Here is a 20,369-nt window from a genome sequence, read left to right as displayed (position 1 = left end):
TCTCATTTTCCCTGATGTAGTTAACTCTTACCTGCCCTTCAGGTCTCAGCTCAATTGACATTTGCATAGGTAATTACCTGATCAGAGCAAAACCTCTACTAAATCCTGTACTTCTCTGAAGTATTTGTAACTGTTTTAGTTTTATATTTGTGTGATTATTTAATGTCTATCTCTACTATAGGCTGTAAAGTCTAAAAAGGCAGAGATTTTAGACTAAATTTTTCCACAGAACGAAAAATATGTAAAATGTTATTTAGAATATGTACATTATTTTAAGTAGTTCTAGCCTAAGGGATAAGTAGCATATATCCTCCCAGGCACTACTACTTCAAAACCTATAAAACATCTATATTTAAATAATAACTATAAGCTTATGTTTATCTGTAAAATGTGGATAATCTTAAGGATGAGCTACACATATTAAATGAAAAGATATTATAACGTTCTTAAAACAATGTAAGGCACATGGTAAATAACATTATTCATAGTGCTTATGAATAATAATAAGCCCTAGTCCTAATTAATTCATATGTATAAAAAGTGTATCTCTCCAAACATTATCTTTGGCTGCGCCGTGCAGCTTGCAGGATCTTAGTTCTCTGACCAGGGATTGAACCTGGGCCATAGCAGTGAAAGCGCCGAGTCCTAACAACTGGACCACCAGGGAATTCCCCAAACATTTGATTTATATAACAGAATAATTCTGATGTTCTTTCAAACTGTTAAAATGATTCTGAGAAAGATAAGAGATTCAAGAATTGCTACATCTTTTGTTACAATTTTTAAGATAGTTATTCTTATCAGTTTTCCCCCTATTATTTACTTTAGCCCAGATTTGTTATTTTTTAAGACACATACAAGCCATTAAAATATGTACTTAAAATACACAGATACCTAAAATTTATCTCAAAATGCATATTTTATTTTGGTAGCCAATGACCATCAATCAAACAAAGAAAAGAAAACTAATTTCATGAAGGAAGACAAATCTATGGAGTGGTTTACAGGAAGTGAAGAATGAGATGGCTCAACTAAACAAACTTGGAATCATTAACTACAAAATGTCAAACTAACTGCAAGACAAGTGTCAAAATGGGACATTTAAGCAGTTTCGAAATGTTACACATCTTTCTCTAGCTTTTGTTACTTTTCAGAATTACATGTAAAAGTTATACAAATCATAGTAGTAGCTAAGAATACCAATCTATGAAAGTAGTGATTTGCAATACAAAGTTCTATTTTGATATTTTTCTTCACATCTTCAAATCAGTTGTCATCTGAGGTACTCAGTTAAGTTGTGGTTTGCACTTCCTCAACTTGACAAGAAAAGCTAATTTGAAGGGAGGAAAAGGTAAGGTCATTGCAATTTTGAGAAGAAAACACCATATAATATAGCATGGAAAACTTACCTGTATGACCAGTTTGCCAGTGTATAGGTCTAGCAATATAGGGAAATGATCCATAGGGAAAATCAGAATGTGATTCTTCTGTTATAGAACAAAATATGTATTGTAAGCTACATAAAATACTTTATAATTTGTTCACAAAACTGTTAAAAAACAAATTACTGTCCTTTTCCTGTAAGTTTTTTCCTCTCAGACTTTTTTTTTTTTTTAGCATTTGTCTTGGAGCTATTCTGACAGTTATCTTACAGAAACAACTTGTCAAGGATGACATGATAAACCTATATATGGTTTTATAACCAAATGGATAAGCTCATATCATAAATCAATGGATGTCTGAAAACTTGTTTATGGCCTAAGTAATGTGTACATACAACAAGGACCTAAATTTAGTTCTTTGAAAAATTCCTAGAAGTTGCTTTTTGGAATATTAGCTATTTGCATATCGGGTCCTATTAAATTCTTTCCCTTCAGTGATAATCACTGATCTAAATTTACAACATTATTTAGTATATTTAAAGTATTTCATAAGCCAATCCCCTTGTCACAAGTAAAATATGAATATTATAAGAAGTTCAGTTCTTCAAAGGTATCAGAGTTTTACATAAAAGGCAGGAAAAGTCATGATTCTGTCTCTTAAAAGATTTTAATTTAACAGAATAAATACCACATTTCAATTTCTATAGGAAAAACATAATAAATCCCTGAGAAATATTTTTATAATGTATTGCCCAATATATTCAGGAATGTAGTCTCCATTTATTATTGCAAACACATGCATAAAATAAAACTGAAGCTCACCATGGTCATCTTCTTGAAACATCTCACCTTCAATTCTAATTTTCTTTTGAGAATGTAATTGTAAATCTCTGTTGATTTTAGGTTCCACTTTTTGAGGTAAAATTCCATTTTTCTGTTTTGCAAAGCAAACCAACCAATCTCTGACAATAACTTCACTTATCTTTTCACATGAGAGGGCAAGTTCACAGATGCGAATTCCATCTAAAAGTTCAATAACCTGTGTGATGCTTTCAAAAAAGTGAAAAATATAGTTTAAATTTCTACTACAACAATAACTTTATATTTAAGTTCACTATACCTCTTACGCCAATTTAAATGCTATGTATGCTTAAATCAAAACGGAAAAAATGTAAAAATGCAAGTTAGGGCACATAAGAGGAGAATACTAAGTAAAAACAATAAAGAGACTATAACGTCATTGTTCACATTACACTTTTAAAAACTTTTCTTCTAAATTGTCAGAAGAAATATTCATCTTATATTACCATTTATGTAAAGGATGATTTAAACAGCAATATAACTGAATTTGGGACATATGCTGTTTCATAGCAGTTTTTTTTTGACTTTTTTAAAAATTTATTTATTTATTTTGGGCTGCACTGGGTGTTCATTGCTGCGCGCAGGCTTTCTCTAGTTGTGGCGAGAGGGGGCTACTCTTTGTTGCAGTGCGCGGGCTTCTCATTGTGGTGGCTTCTCTTGTTGTGGCACATGGGCTTAGTTGCTCCACAGCATGTGAGATCTTCCCAGACCAGGGCTTGAACCCATGTCCCTTGTGTTGGGAGGCAGATTTTTAACCACTGTGCCACCAGGGAAGCCCTTCATAACAGTTTTACGAGATAACATATACACTTAACTCAGTTACAAAATGAACACTTTAGCCTAGTACTTAAAACAAAACTGTGTTTAAAATATCATTACCAAAAAGTCACATTACTCACTTTGCTAGATACACAGCACATACACCACCCTGTTTAAGATTTGGGTATAAAACAGGCAAAGCAACTTGAGGATTCAACATATCCAAAGCTACCTGTAGTGGGGGAAAGAGAATCAGACTGAGTTTTGTTTAAATAAAGCATGTGTTTTCTTTTCTTATTGAGGTGAAATGATACACTTTGGGAAAGCAATTACCCAGTTAAAGTATTTCATTTTTTAGAATGTAATACTAATGACTGTCATTTTACCCCTCTCAAAAAGGCATACTTATAATTATACAATTTGTCATAGTACTTGACTACATAAAAATTGTAATGGCATGTCTTGTACTTGGCAATATTGATAATACAGGAATCTTTAGCTATATTTTATACACATACCTAGACACACACACACACACACACACACACACACACAGTTGCCCCTTGAACAACATGGGTTTGAACTGCGCGGGTCCACTTAATGCAAGGATTTTTTTCAATAGTAAACACTACAGTACTACACAATCTGCGGTTGGTTGAATCTGAAGATGTGGAACCCTGGATATGTTGGAACCATGGATAGGGAGGGCCAACTATAAGTTATACTCAGATTTTTGACTGCACATAGGAGGGGTGCCCCTAAACCCCATGTTGTTCAAAGGTCAACTGTGGGCTTCCCTCGTGGCGCAGTGGTTGAGAGTCCGCCTGCCGATGCAGGGGACACGGGTTCGTGCCCCGGTCCGGGAAGATCCCACGTGCCGCGGAGTGTCTGGACCCATGAGCCATGGCCGCTGAGCCTGTGCGTCCGGAGCCTGTGCTCCGCAACGGGAGAGGCCACAACAGTGAGAGGCCCACGTACCGCGAAAAAAAAAAACAAAAAAAAACAAAGGTCAACTGTATATGTAAAGTTTCAATGCTTTAGTTCAGCTTTTGGCAATAGAAATTCACATTATCTCAAATATGTATTTTTATGTTCAAAAGTGTTGAATATTAATTTTAGAGATTCTAAAATTCAAGAATCATGTCCCTTGTTTCTTTACTCTTCATTCAGTTGCAAAATACAGGGCTGTACTCAAAAGATGTTGAATGAATGCAGAGTAAATGAAATTACAAAAAAATTCACTGAAAACAAAAATACGGTCAAATAGAAAATAAAGTGACTTACTGATAGATAGCTCTAGAAATCTAATGTAGTTGGCACATCATTATATTTACTAAATTAGAAATTATTCTGTTTATGTGTTTTAAAAAAAACAGTAATAATGGGTCATCATTCATTATTAATTTATTCACCAAATATTTACTGAGCATCTACCATGTGCCAAGTATTTTGCTAAGTGGTAAAAATATAATGGGAGCTTATATTCTATTTTGTTTCATAGGAACTTTTTTTCTAATTAAGGAATAGGCAGTAAACAAAAATCTAATAAATATGTAATTCAGAGGGTAATGAGTGACATGAAGAACTACAGGATTATAAAGGAGGACATGAAGGAAAGAATGACAGGGCAGGGGAAGGAAGTACTATTTTATACATAGGCTGGTCAGTGACGATACCTAAAGAAAATGATTAAGGTTACCCTGTGGAAATTGAGGGGGGAAGTGTGCTCCAGATTCAGGGAACAGCAAATACAAATGCTCTGAGGCTGTAGGATGCTTGGTGAGTCTGAGAAGGCCACAGTCGCTGCAGTGGAGACAAAAGGGGGACAGTGGTAAGAGAAGAGTTCTCAGATGGTGGGGATGTGGTGGGGATGGGGAGGGACAGATTATGCAGAATCTTACAGACTTTAACTTTACTCAGGAAGCGAAAAGTCACTGGAGAGTTTGAGACATGGTCTGACTTTTTAAACTTTTTTGAATGTGATAAACATAACATAAAAGTTGCCATTTCAAGTGTACAATTCAGTGGCATTAAGTACATTCTGACTTGGGCAAGGAAAGATGATGGTGACTTGCAATAGCAAATAGCATTGGATGTGATGAGAACACAGAGCCAATTAGAATTAGAATTGGCTGTCAGATGTGAGAGAAAGAAGTGAGAATGAATCCAGTGTTTTCATCCTAAGCTACTGAAAGAATGGAGATACCATTTACTATTGAGGAAAATAATTTAAGACAATGGGAAGAATAAGCTTGGGGAGAAATATTCGAGAATTCAAGATTTGGACACAAGTTTAAGATGCCTATTAGGGCTTCCCTGGTAGCACAGTGGTTGAGAATCCGCCTGCCAGTGCAGGGGACACGGGTTCAATCCCTGGTCCGGGAGGATCCCACATTGCGCAGAGCAACTAAGCCCGTGAGCCACAACTACTGAAACCCGTGCACCACAGCTGCTGGGAGCAACTAAGCCTGCTCTCCACAGCTGCTGAGGCCTACGCGCCTGGAGCCCGTGCTCCGTAATGGGAGAAGCCACCGTGATGGGAGGCCCACGCACCACAGCAAGGAGTGGCCCCCACTCGCCACAGCTGGGAAAAGTCCACGTGCAGCAAAAGGGACCCAATGCAGCCATAAATAAATGAATGAATAAATAAATAAATACTTAAAAAAAAGATGCCTATTAGATATCCAAGTAAAGATCTCAATGACTAATCAAAGGGCCAACGGTGTGGACATATTGGTCTCTGTGACTGTAGTTTTAGTATATTATCAACAAGGACCAAAAATAAGACTACCAAGAAGCCTGCCATTCCAAAGCTCCATGGCTCAGCTAACAACATTACCATTCATTAGCCACTCAAATCAGGAAATTACAGTCACTATTTCTTTACCTTGAATTCTTTTTTGAGAATCTGTGGGGTTTTGATGCTTTTATTTGGATTAAAATTATCCAGTCCTACAAATCTACCTCTTAGTATTTCTCAAATTCATCCTACTGCTAATGCTTTAGGTCAGGACCTCATCATATCTTGTTGAAACATTACAATAGCTTTCTACATAGACTATGTAAATTCCATTCTTTCACCAGAATTATTCTGAAACAGGAATCTGGACATTCTACTCCCCTACTTAAGAACTCATCAATAGTTTTCCATTATCTAAAAGATAATGTCCACATGTCCTAGCTTGATATACACACAAGTGTTCTTCACTATCTAGTCCCTCATGACTGTATTTGCATCTTCATCTCCTCATTAGACCCAATTCTACAGCCATAATGTTTCATGCTTCTGAGTCTTTCTAATAAATGTTTATATGTCTACCTTTTCTTCTATATCGAAACCTCCTTTAAATGTATAATTCATTTTTGTCTTAGCATAGTAGGCGGCACACAGCAGGTCTCTAATACATATTTGTTGAATCAAGAAAGTGGTTCAGTAATTCAGAGAAAGATGATAATCCTCCACTTAGATGATTAAGGTATATTCCATGGAGGAGACAACCTTTTATCTAAGCTTTGAAGGAAGAGTAGAATTTAAACAGGTAGGGACTTCCCTGGTGGTGCAGTGGTTAAGAATCCGCCTGCCAATGCAGGGGACATGGGTTCGAGCCCTGGTCCGGGAAGATCCCACATGCCCTGGAGCAACTACGCCCATGCGCCACAACTACTGAGCCTGCACTCTAGAGCCCGCAAGCCACAACTACTAAGCCCGTGTGCCACAACTACTGAAGCCCACACGCCTAGAGCCGGTACTCCACAACAAGCGAAGCCACTGCAGTGAGAAGCCCGCACACTGCAACGAAGAGTAGCCCCTGCTCGCCGCAACTAGAGAGAGCCTGCGCGCAGCAATGATCCAATGCAGACAAATAAATAAATTAATTTTAAAAAGTAAAATAAACAGGTAGAGAAAAGGGAAAAGGAGAAAACTAATAATGATGAAAATCATAGCTAATACTAATTTAATGCTTACTATATATCAGGTACTGTTCTATGCACTTTACAGAAACACCTCATTTAATCCTCAACAACACTATGAAATAGGTATTAGTATTGATTACTATTCCTATTTAATACATGAGGTGACTGAGGCACAGAAAGATTAAGTAATTTACCCACGGTCATATTGGCTACTATGGAGCCTAAGTGAACCAGGATGAATAAACTCCAAAACTTACTTCCCTCTATTCACTCCCTCCTTTTCTCTCCTCAGAGATAATCATTGTCCTGAAGTTGGTAATGTTGCCAAATAATTTTATGCTTCTACAACATATGTATATAGCTACAAACAACACATGGTACTGTTTTTAAAATTTTACATATATGTAGCCATTCCATACTTATTCTTGAATAATTCGTTTTTCACTAAGTTCTATGAGATTTTTTTTTATTGGAGTATAATTGCTTTACAATGTTGTGTTAGCTTCTGCCGTACAATGAAGTGAATCAGCTATATGTATACATATATCCCCTCCCTCTTGGACCTCCCTCCCATCCCCCACCCATCCCACCCATCTAGGTCATCACAGAACACCGAGCTGAGCTCCCTGTGCTATACCGCAGGTTCTAACTAGCTATCTTACACATGGTAGTGTATCTATGTCAAATCTAATCTCCCAATTCATCCCACCCTCCCCTTTCCCTCCACGTCCACATGTCTGTTCTCTACATCTGCATTTCTATTCCTGCCCTGGAAATAGGTTCATCTGTACTATTTTTCTAGATTCCACATATATGCATTAATATACGATATTTGTTTTTTTCTTTCTGACTTACTTCACTCTGTGTGACAAACTCTAGGTCCATCCACATCTCTACAAGTGACCCAATTTCGTTCCTTTTTATGGATGAGTAATATTCCATTGTCTATATGTACCACATAGTCTTTATCCATTCATCTGTCAATGGACATTTAGGTTGTTTCCATGTCCTGGCTATTGTAAATAGTGCTGCATTGAACATTGGGACATATGTGTCTTTTTGAATTATGGTTTTCTCAGGGAGATTTATTGATGTAGATACAGTACATTTATTTCACTATGTTAAATAATACCATTGTTAGTATTCCACCATGTCCATTCCTCTTTTGATGGTTAGGTTGTTTACAAAATGTATTAAAATTTGTTTAAAATCTTTTATTAGCCATTTTTTTCTTGTTCTGTTCTCTTTATCTTTGTGGTTCAACACCTTTTTTAATTCATCTACCCTCATTTGAGATGGCAGGAGTATAGGCAGGTTATATAAAAAAGCTAAAGAAAGGAAGGTTGAGATCAGATGCTGAAGGACACCATAAATCTTTGAATGAAAAGTTCCTAATTGGTTTCTCAGCAGGAGAGTGACAGTATGAGAACTAGATTAGTCTAAAGATGAGGAGAATGGATTGGAAGTGTGAAGGCCCAGGAGGTGAGATGGCAGCTAGGAGAGGAATTAAGTAGTCAAGGAAGCAAAAATCAACTAGGATAACAATAACCAGAAATCAAGTGGTGGGAACATGCATAGAAATTTATGTTTACTAGTATGGAGGTTCCTTAAAAAACTAAAAGTAGAGTTGCCATTCAAAAAGATACATGCACCCCCATATTCACAGCAGCACTATTTACAACAGCCGAGATATGGAAGCAACCTAAATGTCCACTGATAGATGAATGGATAAAGAAGATGTGGTACATATACACAATGGAATACTACTCAGCCACAAAAAAGAATGAAATAATGCCATTTGCAGCAACATGGATGGACCTAGAGATTATCATACTAAGTGAAGTAAGTCAGAAAGAGAAAGATAAATACCGTATGATATCACTTATATGTGGAATCTAAAATACAGCACAAATGAACTTATTTATGAAACAGAAACAGACTCATAGACATAGAAAACAAACTTCTGGTTACCAAAGGGGAAAGGGGGTGGGGGAGGGATGAAGTAAGAATTTGGGATTAACAGATACAAACTACTATATATAAAATATCAATAGATGAATAAGGTCCTACTGTATGAACTATATTCAATATCCTGTAATAAACCACAATGGAAAGGAATATGAAAAAGAATATGTATATATATGTACAACTGAATCACTTTGCTGTACACCAGAAAATAACACAACATTGTAAATCAACTATACTTCAATAAAATAAATAAATAAACATCCTCTCCCCCAAAGATATTTATGTTTACTATACGCCTCTTGAGTTTTGGTCAAGTGCTACCTTCAAGCAGGACTTTCACCAACTGACAATATTTAGAGACTTTCTTAAAGAAAGGAAAATTCTTCATGATCTAGCTTTAACTTAATAATTCTATATTGTGAGTAATTTATTTATGAACACCAACTATAATTCTTTGCCCCAATAGTATATGACTCTTCCCCAGAAGCTGACAGTTCTCCTCCTTCTATATGCTCTGAGTATTCATCTGTCACTATTATTCAAGAGAGATTCAATTGAAAAAATCTAGTAAGGAGTATTCTTTCCTTTGGAACAGGGATGGATGTTTCAGCAGGTTTCCACAAGGCTGTAACAATACTGTTAAAATCCTTTGTTGTGTTTCATGCTCATCAAGCAGAATTCTGATGACCAATTAAACTCCCACGTATCTGTGACGTTCCTATGGATGGCCTACATAGAACAAGTCCTCTTTCTGCCCTTATTGAGCTATATAATGTGCAAGCCAAACAAGGATGAGGGAAAAAAAAACACAAACTGTGGTCCTTGTGTCCAGGAAGCTGTGCCACTGTAGCTATTGGCTTTAGTTATATCACAGATAGGAAGCAGTCCTGATAAAAATCACCTCTTTGAACTTTACTTCATTTCTCACCTAGTTTCCCTTATAAAGTTCCTAAAATAAGCTTCCAATAGCCAATTAAGAAAAGTGAAGAAGGGACTTCCCTGGTGGCACAGTGGTTAAGAATCCACCTGCCAATGTAGGGGACACGGGTTCGAGCGCTAGTCCACAAGATCCCACATGCTGCAGAGCAACTAAGCCCATATGCCACAACTACTGAGCCTGCGCTCTAGAGCCCATGAGCCACAACAAATGAGCTCGTGTGCTACAACTACTGAAGCCCACGCACCCAGAGCCCATGCTCCGCAACAAGAGAAGCCACCACAATGAGAAGCACGTGCAACGCAATGAAGAGTAGCCCCTGCTCGCTGCAACTAGAGAAAGTCCGTGCGCAGCAACAAAGACCCAACACAGCCAAAAATAAATAAATAAATCTATTAAAAAAAAAAAAAGAAAGAAAAGCGAAGAAGACTTCTTACCCAGACCTCAGTCCATAGTGTCAAGCCATGAACTGATAATGGCATCATCAAGGGTAAGGCAACTTAAACTAGAATTGTGAAACTCTGAGGTCATCTAATAGCACTATGGCCCATATCTCCATCATCACTGTTCACAGCTTAAAATGGCATTCTCTCGTCGTCTATCCTTTTATCTTCATACTACTCTGCTTCTCCTCCCCTAACTCAACCTCCCACTCCTCCCTCTCCTCCCAAATCCCTCCACTCCACTTTCTGGAGCTTTGTTCACAATAAATATGCCTCTATCCTCAACATCTTTAATTGACACTCCTCTACATCCTGACTTTAACTGTCTAAAGATGCCTCTTGCCTCTTCCCTCAAAACTGAAGGCTATTTATTCCCCCAAATCTCACAATATGAGGTCAGGTGCGGGGCTCAGTATGCTCCCAATGCTGCTTCCAAATTATTATTCCTTTATCCTAGAAACGTTGAAGTTCATGATGCTCAACTACTCCTCCTAGTATTTCATCATTACCCTACATTTAGTAACAACTTTGGCACCTAATTCAGTATATCTCTCTGCTCTGAATCCCACCATGATATTAAAGGAAAATATTCCTCCCACTCTTAGAGATAGAAATGGGGCAAATAATGAAGGAAGATCCTTTTCCATATAAAAGAAGCATGGTCCCTGTTTTCTTTGTACTCAGTATTAGGTAATATCATAGGACTACTTTAGAAAACTTACCGCATCAAATGTTAAAGATTTTATGTCTTCAGTTGCTCCTAAAATATCCTTATGAATAAAATCCACGTTGTCTGGCCACTCTTCTACATGACTCATTTTCCATGAATCACGCCAGTGTTTGTAATTCTTCTTAGCCAGTTCATGGTGGTCTTTTCTAATTTCAAAACTTATGACTCGTCCTTGTGATCCAACTTAATTTAAAAAAAAATCACGACATTACACAGTATTAATCAGTACATAAAGAATGTCAAAATTTTATTTTGCAAAGATATTACATGGATGTGAAAAAATAATTCAAATAGTTCAAGGTTACAAAAGTCTCTACCCTGTCCCAAATACCCAATCAATCTCCCTCATCAGAGACAATCATTCCACCAGAGTTATTTACCCTTCCCGAGAAAGTCGCTGCCTATAGTACAAGTGTACAAGTATCTTTCTCTGTTTTTAACACACGTTGTTATCTATCATATATACTGTCCTGTACCTTCCTTCTTATTTACCAATGCCATTTCAGTGATTAATGATCTACTGCATTTTTTAAAACAGCTATTATGTTCCATTGTATGACAATGTCACAGTTTATTTAACCAGTCACCTACTGATGAACATTTAGCTTGTTTCTAGTCTTATGCTATAACAAACAATATTGCAATAAAAATTATTTTGCCTAAGTCTTTGTACACATGAGCCAGTATATCTATAGGATAAAGTCCTAAAAATGGAATTGCTGACTCAAGGGATATGTGAATATTTTTATTTTGAAAATTATTACCAAATTGTCCTCCAAAAAAACAATGATACCAATTTACACTCGACCACCAATGTATTAGAGTGCCTATTTCTCCATATTCTCTCCAACAAAGAGTTATCAAACTTTTTACCTGTGTCAATCTAAAAATTGCATATAGTTTATCATTGTAGTTTTAATTTGCATGTCTTTTGGATGTCATATGGATGAAGTTAGGCCTTTCAGATACTTAAAAGATACTTGTTTGTTTTTTTTAATTTATTTATTTTTGGCTGTGTTGGGTCTTCGTTGTGGTGCTCGGGCTTCTCTTGTTCCAGAGCATGGGCTCTAGGTGCATGGGCTTCAGTAGTTGTGGCATGTGGGCTCAGTAGTTGTGGCTCGCAGGCTCTAGAACACAGGCTCAGTAGTTGTGGCGCACAGACTTAGTTGCTCCGTGGCATGTGGGATCTTCCCAGACCAGGACTCGAACCCATGTCCCCTGCATTGGCAGGCGGATTCTCAGCCACTGCGCCATCAGGAAAGCCCCAATACTTGTATTTTTGTGTGTGTCTGAAAAACTTTCAAACTATTTATCATAGTAATGCTGCAGTTTCACAGAAAACTACTACATTTTAACTTACAGCAATTAATTTTCTACCCACCTCTATATGAGGTGATTTGATACCATTTGGAGGCTGTCCCAGATCAATCAGTCTATAGTTAAAATGAAGAGTTTAAATTGCAGCATGTCTCTTTAAAATGTAAGTCCAGCTGTAAGTCATCATGTTCTCAAGGGATAAAAGTTAATGTTAATAGTAGCATAAGCTAAACACTTAGAAAATTATGGTGAAAATAAATCCATCCTGAAAGTAAACAGCAATAATTTCTTGATCACTCATAGTTTGGGATTATTTATGCCATGACACTCCTCCAACACTATAGATATTAGAAATACAAACATTCCTCTTGTTTCACAAATTTTTTATAAATTCACTTTGTCAAATGCATTTAGGAATCTGTCACAGATTGTGAAGAAATGGCTGCCTTTAACTATGCACAGAAAAGAGTCCAACAAAAGATGTGAGGAGCCCAAAATGAATTTCCTGACCCAGTATAAGTTGGATTATGTTTGTATGTGATGACATTAGGTCAAAAAACAAAAGGTTTAAGTTTAATTCAGTATATGTCTATCTGTAATCTTTATAAAATCTACCCACATACACCTACAACTGCTCTAACAATGTTTATTAGCTAAAAAAGAATGCATTTATAAAACCAACATGAATGATTAAAAAAAAAAATCTACCAAAAGAGAATGCTGTCTATTACTAGGTGAGAAAGGGAACACTGCAGAGGCAGCCAAACAAGCCAAAGCCATCCTGACAATCAGAGGAATTAAGTGGTCAAAGGGAGCAATAATCAACTACAATAACAGTAACCAGAAATCAAGTGGTGGGAACATGAACAGATATTTATGTTTACTATATACCTCTTGAGTTTTGATTAGGTGCTACCTTCAAGCAGTACTTTTACCGACTGACAATACTTAGAGACTTCCTTAAAGAAAGGAAAATTCTTCGTGATCTAGCTTTAGCTTAATAGTTCTATATTACGTATTAATTTATTCATGAACAGCAAAAATAATTCTTTGCCCCTGATAGTATATGACTCTTCTCCAGCAGCTGACAGCCCTCCTCCTTCTATATTCTCTCATACTGAGTATTCACTTGGCACTATTATCAACAAACACATGTACATGTGTGCACAAAAGACAAGTACAAGAATGTTCAGAGAAGCACTATTCACAACGTTCAACTCAAATGTCCATCAACAGCAGAATGGATAAACTGTGCTTTACTTACAAAAATGGCAACTAACATGAAATAACCATCGCTACATGCAGTGGCTGAATCTCACAAACAGAACGTTGAATGAAAGCAACCAGATTCAAAAGAGTACAATACTACAGGATTCCTTTTACGTAGGATTCAAAACAGGCAAAACTAATCAATGGTGATAAAAGTCAGAGTGGTGGCTACCTTCTACCTTTGGGTAGGATAAGGACTGAGAAGGGATTTGAGGAGGTTTCAGTGGTACAATAACATTCCCTGTCTTGATCTGGGTAATAACTACGTGAGTGTGGTCACGATATAAAAATTCATTGAGGTATACGCTTATGATCTGTGTACTTTTCTGTAGCTATGTTATGTTCTAAAAAAAAATTTAGTTAAAAAAAAGCGTGGAGGGAGCAACAGAAAGCAAACAGAGAGAGGGTTAGACAGAGAATGACTTGAATAAATGCACAAAATGGAAAGAAAAACAGTTGCTTACATTTGATTTCAAGAATGCTCTCTATCACAAAGTTATGTGAATATTTTCTGAAACATCTGTATCTATTTAACTTCCCGTTATTATGGACAGACTGAATGTTTTCTTTGTCATCTAAATTCAACTCATTTATCCCAATCTCTTACCTGCTTTGGATAAAAACAAGCTCGTTCCACCAGAGCCCGAGCCAGCTTCCAAAACAGTATCACCTGGGTGGATATTCATCATCAACAGTATCATATTCATATCCTATGATTGAAACACAGCATGGGTGACTCTGTGACCAATAAATATGTACTAAGCACCTAGGCTTACAAACACTATGTTGGACTTGGAGAAAAGAAGTGAAAAAAAAAAAAAGGATTAAACTCTGGCCCTGCCTACCAAAAGTTTATATTTTACTTGATGAAATGAGAGATTCAAGAATCAGGTAGCAAATACAGAAGCACTTCAGTATAATATTGAAATTACAGAAAATAAGTAAGAATAGGAGCTCAGAGAAAGGAGAAATCAGCAGACTGCCCTACCTTAAAGACATAGAGAACTTAAGGAAACAGTCACAAAGTAGAAACAGTTTTAAACAAAAAAGAGGTAGAGTAATAAACACAGTTTGCCCATCTCAGGAGGAGCGGTAAGGAGAGACCTGAATCCATGCTAACGCATCTGAACTTAACCTGGTAAGTAACTGGGGCATGTCACTGAGGTAATATTAATGGCATTTTATAAAGATTAATCTGTGAGACGAATACAGGATGTACTAGAATAGAAAAAAATTAGAGGTATAAAGACCAGTTAGGAAGTTATTACATAATCTCTGCATGAAATGATGAATGCTCATTTAGAATTAGGATACCAGGAATAGACAGGAGGACTCATTTGCCAAACTTTATAACTAAAGAATTGTTTTGTTAACAGGAATATCATGGATGATAGTAGTAATAGCTGTTTATTGAAACTTCACCAGGTGCCAGGCTTCTGTTAACTATGCAAACTGCTTTCAAACATTATCTTGTTTAATCAGAATACTAATATGAGAAAAGTATCACCATCCCCATTATAAGGATGAGAAATCAAAAAAGTAATTTGCCCAAAGTCACACAGCCAGGAATCAAGTGGGCAAGTCAGGGGTAGACCTGATGTTGAACTCCCAAACATCTCCTAACCACGCTGTTGATCATTTCACTATATATTACAAATGCTATAGAGAGAGAAAATTTTAAATGTTAGCATTTATTTCAACAGCCCCCCAATAACAAACCTTTCGAAGTTGCTAATAAGCAGCACATCTGGTAAGGTTTTACTATCTTTTCCTTCTCTGGCAAAAGCTGATGTGAAAATTCTAAAAGAAACAGGAGGTTTTCTAGGATCCTCTGTTGAGTCACAACAAAGTTGTGTATTAAATATAGGTTTAGATGCATAAGAAACTATTTAACAGGTACAGTTATCTAATTAAAAGCCAAAATGTATTTTCTTTTTTTTTTCTTTTGCGGTACGCAGGCCTCTCACTGTTGTGGCCTCACCCGTTGCGGAGCACAGGCTCCGGACGCGCAGGCCCAGCGTCCATGGCTCACGGGCCCAGCCACTCCGCGGCATGTGGGATCCTCCCGGACCGGGGCACGAACCCGTGTCCCCTGCATCGGCAGGCGGACTCCCAACCACCGCGCCACCAGGGAAGGGAAGCCCTCAAAATGTATTTTCTGAAATGATGGACTAAGGCTTGAACCAAATGATACTTAGACACATAATTCTTAAGGTGTATTAGTCAAAAAGTTTCATTAACAAATTCAAAGTCTTTCAGACATACATATCCTCTCCCATCTGCCAGGCACGTGGGAGTAGAGGTGGGAGGGGGCACAGATAACTTCACACAGGAGTGGGAGGCAGCTCCAGTAGCCATTTCAGTGAAATGCCCTGGAGAAGGCAGTTCTATTTCCTTGGCTCTTTCATATAAGACTAGAATTATAAAATTAAAAAAAAAAACGTTAGCACACTTTAACTTTTGCTTCCTGCCATTCAGGTTATCTGGTCTCCATGGAATGAGGTTGGAGCCCATTTTACACATCCTAGCGATTTCAGTCCCAAACTGGGGTGGGAATAGCATTTATTCATTTCCTTGCCTCTTTCCAAAAGGGATTTGAAGCTACTGGGAGACTCCTCTGAAGTTATGAAATATCACTCTACTATTGAGTTTTCTATACATTTTAAAACTTTAGGCTTTCAAACAATCTTTTCAGACTTTTTCCTTTTTTTCCTTGGCAGGAATTTTAATCTCTTTCCTAACTAATTCAACAATATAAACCTAATCCTCAGCAGAAGGTTTTAATAACTGGGCTGCACTTTAGCCGTAAGTGGCAACAATTCCTACTCTCCAATGGTTCTTATATAAGTATTCCAAACACGCAAATCAGCAGAAAAGATTAATTTAAAAATTTAGGGAGTGTTGGGAATTCCCTGGCGGTCCAGTGGTTAGGACTTGGCACTTCCACTGCTATGGTCCCAGGTTCAAACCCTGGTTGGGGAACTAAAATCCCGCAAGCCACAGGGTGTGGCCTAAATAAATAAATATATAAAAATAAAATAAAAATAAAAATTTAGGGAGTGTTGCCATTTATACTTCTACTCCAAACCTAAAAGTGCTTGATATTGACCCCTGTGAAATGTTCACACTTTACACGTAACTATTAGGAAGTTTATTCAAAATTGCTCCCTCAGACCAACTTTTAATATTAAGATAATACTACATAATTCTACGGAGGAGACCAGCTTTCAAAAGTCAGTGGAGGGACTTCCATGGTGGCGCAGTGGTTAAGAATCCTCCTGCCAATGCAGGGGACGTGGGTTCGAGCCCTAGTCCCGGAAGATCCCACATGCTGCAGAGCAACTAAGCCCGTGCGCCAGAACTACTGAGCCTGCACTCTAGAGCCCGCGAGCCACAACTACGGAAGCCCGCGCCTAGAGCCCGTGCTCCACAACAAGAGAAGCCGCCGCAATGAGAAGCCCTTGCAGTGCAAAGAAGAGTAGCCCCCACTCGTTGTAACCAGAGAAAGCCCGTGCGCAGCAGTGAAGATGCAAAGCAGCCAAAAATAAATAAAATAAATAAATTTATTAAAAAATATACATATATATAGACTGGATTCCTACTTAGAACCTTCCAACAGTCACCCAATGCACATGGAATAAAATACTCATATCTCCAACCACAGCACATCTCATACCATTCTCTCCCTCACCTAACCCACTCAGCCCACAGCAGGAACTCTGCAATACTCTTCCCTTTGCAAGCACTCTGCTCCTAGATCTTGCAAGGCTCGCTCTTCCTTAATTAGTTTATCAAATGTACCTCCTCAGACACCTTCTCTAACCACCTGACATAAAGTATTCTCCTCCCCCAGGTTACCCAACACAATGTTATTGTTAATCTACTTGTCTTCATGGCACTTAGCACTACCTGAAATTATCGAATTCTTTCATTTACTTGTTTGTTCCTTGTCACCTCCTCTAGGACATAAGGTCTATGTTGAGAGCAAGGGCTGTGGTTCACCGCTTCACCTCCCTAAAATAGTGCCCTGAATATATAAGGTAGGCGAGTATTTACTAAAGAAATAATGAATGATTCCTCATCTAGGACTAGGAGGAGGAGTTGTTACAAAGGAACATTCTGCTCAAGGACAGTGACTGTGACTAATGATTAAAATAAACCACTAGCAAGGATGATTAGCATAAGATTGTAACAAGAAACTAGGTAGATAATTTACTTATAAATAATATTCCTTTTATGTTTAGTGTCTAATTTTAGCTGTTTTCATATAAATTTTTTTTTCTAATGGGAAAAGCATAGTGAGGGCTTCCCTAGCGGCGCAGTGGTTAAGAATCCGCCTGCCAATGCAAGGGACACGGGTTCGAGCCTTGGTCCGGGAAGATCCCACATGCCACGGAGCAACTAAGCCCATGCGCCACAACTACTAAGCCCGCGTGACACAACTACTAGACCCCGTGTTCCGCAACAAGAGAAGCCACCGCAAGGAGAAGCCCGTGCACCACGACGATGAGTAGCCCCCACTCTCCGCAACTAGAGAAAGCCCGTGCGCAGCAAAGACCAAATGCAGCCAAAAATAAAATAAAATTTAAAATATATTTAGGGCTTCCCTGGTGGCGCAGTGGTTGAGAGTCCGCCTCCCGATGCAGGGGACACGGGTTCGTGCCCCAGTCCGGGAAGATCCCACATGCCGCGGAGCGGCTAGGCCCATGAGCCATGGCCGCTGAGCCTGCGTGTCCGGAGCCTGTGCTCCGCAACGGGAGAGGCCAAAACAGTGAGAGGGCCCGCGTACCGAAAAACAACAACAACAAAATATATATATATATTTTAAAAAAGCATAGTTTGATATCTATTGTTGACAAAATATACCTCTAACAACATGCCTGATTAAATATGATGCTTAAAATATCGCCACAGTGGTACTAAAAAATTGTCCCCAAGAGTTCAACGTTCTCTTGAATGCTGAACTCGCAACCTTAAGAATTATGGGGAATAAATACACATTCTTATTGCCTAGTGAGTCCACATCACTCTATATAGTAAATCACTTTACAGATCTGAGAATCGAGGCTCCCAAGTTAAAATTAAAATCTGGCTATTTCTTCCTAAAATTAGTAATCATAAAATATGTAAAAGTCATAGCCATTGGTTAAAAAAAAAAGTGAGAACAATAAAAACTTGAAACGTGCTGAGATGTGCTTTAAGTACATTAATCAGGTCTGTAGTACTGCATCCGTTTTGCTCTTGGTGGAACCAAATGAACCTAACTCCCATCGCATTACCTTAGGATATGTTATGGCAGGCCCTCTTTGCATCAGTAATACATAGTCTTCCAATGCTGGCCTCCTCAGCATGAAGTGCTTACCAGAGGAACTCCTCAGTATCTGGCCGGGGAACTTCCCCACGATCTCGCTGAACGGGACTGCCCCCCAGATACTATTTAAGTGTCCGGCATTGCTCAACCTAAATAATTTTTTAAATTGTGTTTCTCTCTTCCCAGTCTCAGCTAAAATCAGCTCCCCAGCCCGAAAAGGCACCTCTCGGGTAGTTGACCAGGAAGAGGAGACGTGAAGTTCGTCATCCTTGGTGGCAGACTGGGCCACGCAGGGCAGCGAGGGACCGCCGGATCCCTGGTGTGCGGGACCCGACTGGCCCTGGTCTTCACTCGAGCCTTCGCGCTTTCGAGGCGGTGACTCCTTTCGCGGCGTCGGTAGTCTGAGGCTTTCCAGTGACGAAAGACATCTGGTCCCAAGTCCCCGGACGAGCGGAGGGAGAGATGGAGACGACTCTACGTCTGGGGCTTTCCTCTGTGCCGCCTTGCGCTCTCCTTCTTCATCTCGCGCGTCTCTAGACGAGAATTTGCAACACAATAACCGGGCTCTCTCGAAGGGCTCTTGCCCAAGGCAGCGCAGGAATGGACAGGTCCCGAACCCTGGCCACCTCCGGAGACGCCTCAGCGGTAGCAAGACCAGACCCAGGCGCCTGGTTGACAGCATGACGACCCGCGCAGGCGGCTGTCGCAGGCGACTGTCGCAGGGCCGAGGCTCCGCCTCTCGCTGCGCGCAGCATTGACGCAGCTGCCTGGGGGACGGACAGCTGTTTCGCCGGAAGAACTCCGCTACGGCGCCTGCGTCCCGAGGAGGGGCGCAGCGGCCGAGTTGGCAGCCCGGGGTTCCGTGAGGTAGTCGCTGAGTAACTGTCCCGGGAGCGGGCCTCTTTCCCGCGCAGGGGCCCATTTTCCTCTTTGGAATGTGTGCAGAGCAAACAGTTTACTGCTGACAAATCTCCACCAGCCTCGTCCGGGGACGAGAGGATTAAGAGAGACACAGCCTGTCAAAGCGTTGTCTAAGCTGAAGTCCTGTACCAGGGTTAGTTAGCTCGCTGGTAATCAGGAGCAGGAACGTCAGTCGGTCACCATAAGTAAAACTGGCCCCGAGATGCGTTTTTATAGACTGCTGACTGGAGCTTCTTTCCCAGCTGACCGCCTCCTTCCCCCAGTCCGAGCGAGTCCCTTTTGACTGGGCTCTGACCACCTGCATGCCATCCCCAGGCCCAGAGAGTCGGCGACCCTAGATTAAAGTGACTGTATTCACTGTGTGCTCATTTTACAGAATTGTTTTTAATCATTAAAATATAATAGTTAACTGTTTTACCCTCCCCAAAACTAAGTAAAATTATCTTAAAATGGGAAAAGGCCAATGTTAAAACAGGGGTGGCGGGGTAGAGGGGTGTTATAGGCTCCATTTCATCCCTCCCAAGTTCATGTATCGAAGTCCTAACCTTCAGTACCC

At 39.2% G+C, this 20,369-nt stretch overlaps 2 protein-coding genes across 5 annotated transcripts in view; one reads left to right on the top strand and one right to left on the bottom strand.

Moving 5' to 3' along the window:
• The window catches only part of SPDYA (speedy/RINGO cell cycle regulator family member A), a 35,721-nt gene extending 33,513 nt beyond the window's left edge, over nt 1-2,208 (top strand). For both annotated transcript variants that reach the window (XM_073791478.1, XM_019943103.3), the window contains one exon: nt 933-2,208. In XM_073791478.1, the coding sequence (XP_073647579.1) occupies nt 933-1,021 (89 nt within the window). In that variant the 3' untranslated portion in view covers nt 1,022-2,208. The remainder of the gene's footprint in view (nt 1-932) is intronic.
• The window catches only part of TRMT61B (tRNA methyltransferase 61B), a 32,645-nt gene extending 13,031 nt beyond the window's left edge, over nt 1-19,614 (bottom strand). Inside the window, exons 1-7 of one of the 3 annotated variants that reach the window (XM_019943102.3) lie at nt 18,861-19,610; nt 14,189-14,291; nt 10,988-11,178; nt 3,143-3,234; nt 2,205-2,431; nt 1,410-1,487; nt 901-1,330 (exon numbers count right to left, since the gene is read on the bottom strand). In XM_019943102.3, coding sequence (XP_019798661.2) covers nt 1,287-1,330; nt 1,410-1,487; nt 2,205-2,431; nt 3,143-3,234; nt 10,988-11,178; nt 14,189-14,291; nt 18,861-19,574 — 1,449 coding nt within the window. In that variant the 5' untranslated portion in view covers nt 19,575-19,610 and the 3' untranslated portion in view covers nt 901-1,286. Of the gene's footprint in view, nt 1-900; nt 1,331-1,409; nt 1,488-2,204; nt 2,432-3,142; nt 3,235-10,987; nt 11,179-14,188; nt 14,292-18,860 lie in introns of those variants that run through there. The other 2 variants (XM_033838803.2, XM_033838802.2) reach the window with 2 other exon arrangements.
• Between the last annotated feature and the right edge of the window lie 755 nt (nt 19,615-20,369).

The sequence above is a fragment of the Tursiops truncatus genome, chromosome 14 (genome assembly GCF_011762595.2).
Source record: "Tursiops truncatus isolate mTurTru1 chromosome 14, mTurTru1.mat.Y, whole genome shotgun sequence".
Classification (NCBI taxonomy): Eukaryota; Metazoa; Chordata; class Mammalia; order Artiodactyla; family Delphinidae; genus Tursiops; species Tursiops truncatus.
Note: the sequence above shows the minus strand (reverse complement) of the source record. Positions and strands in the feature narration are given on the sequence as shown.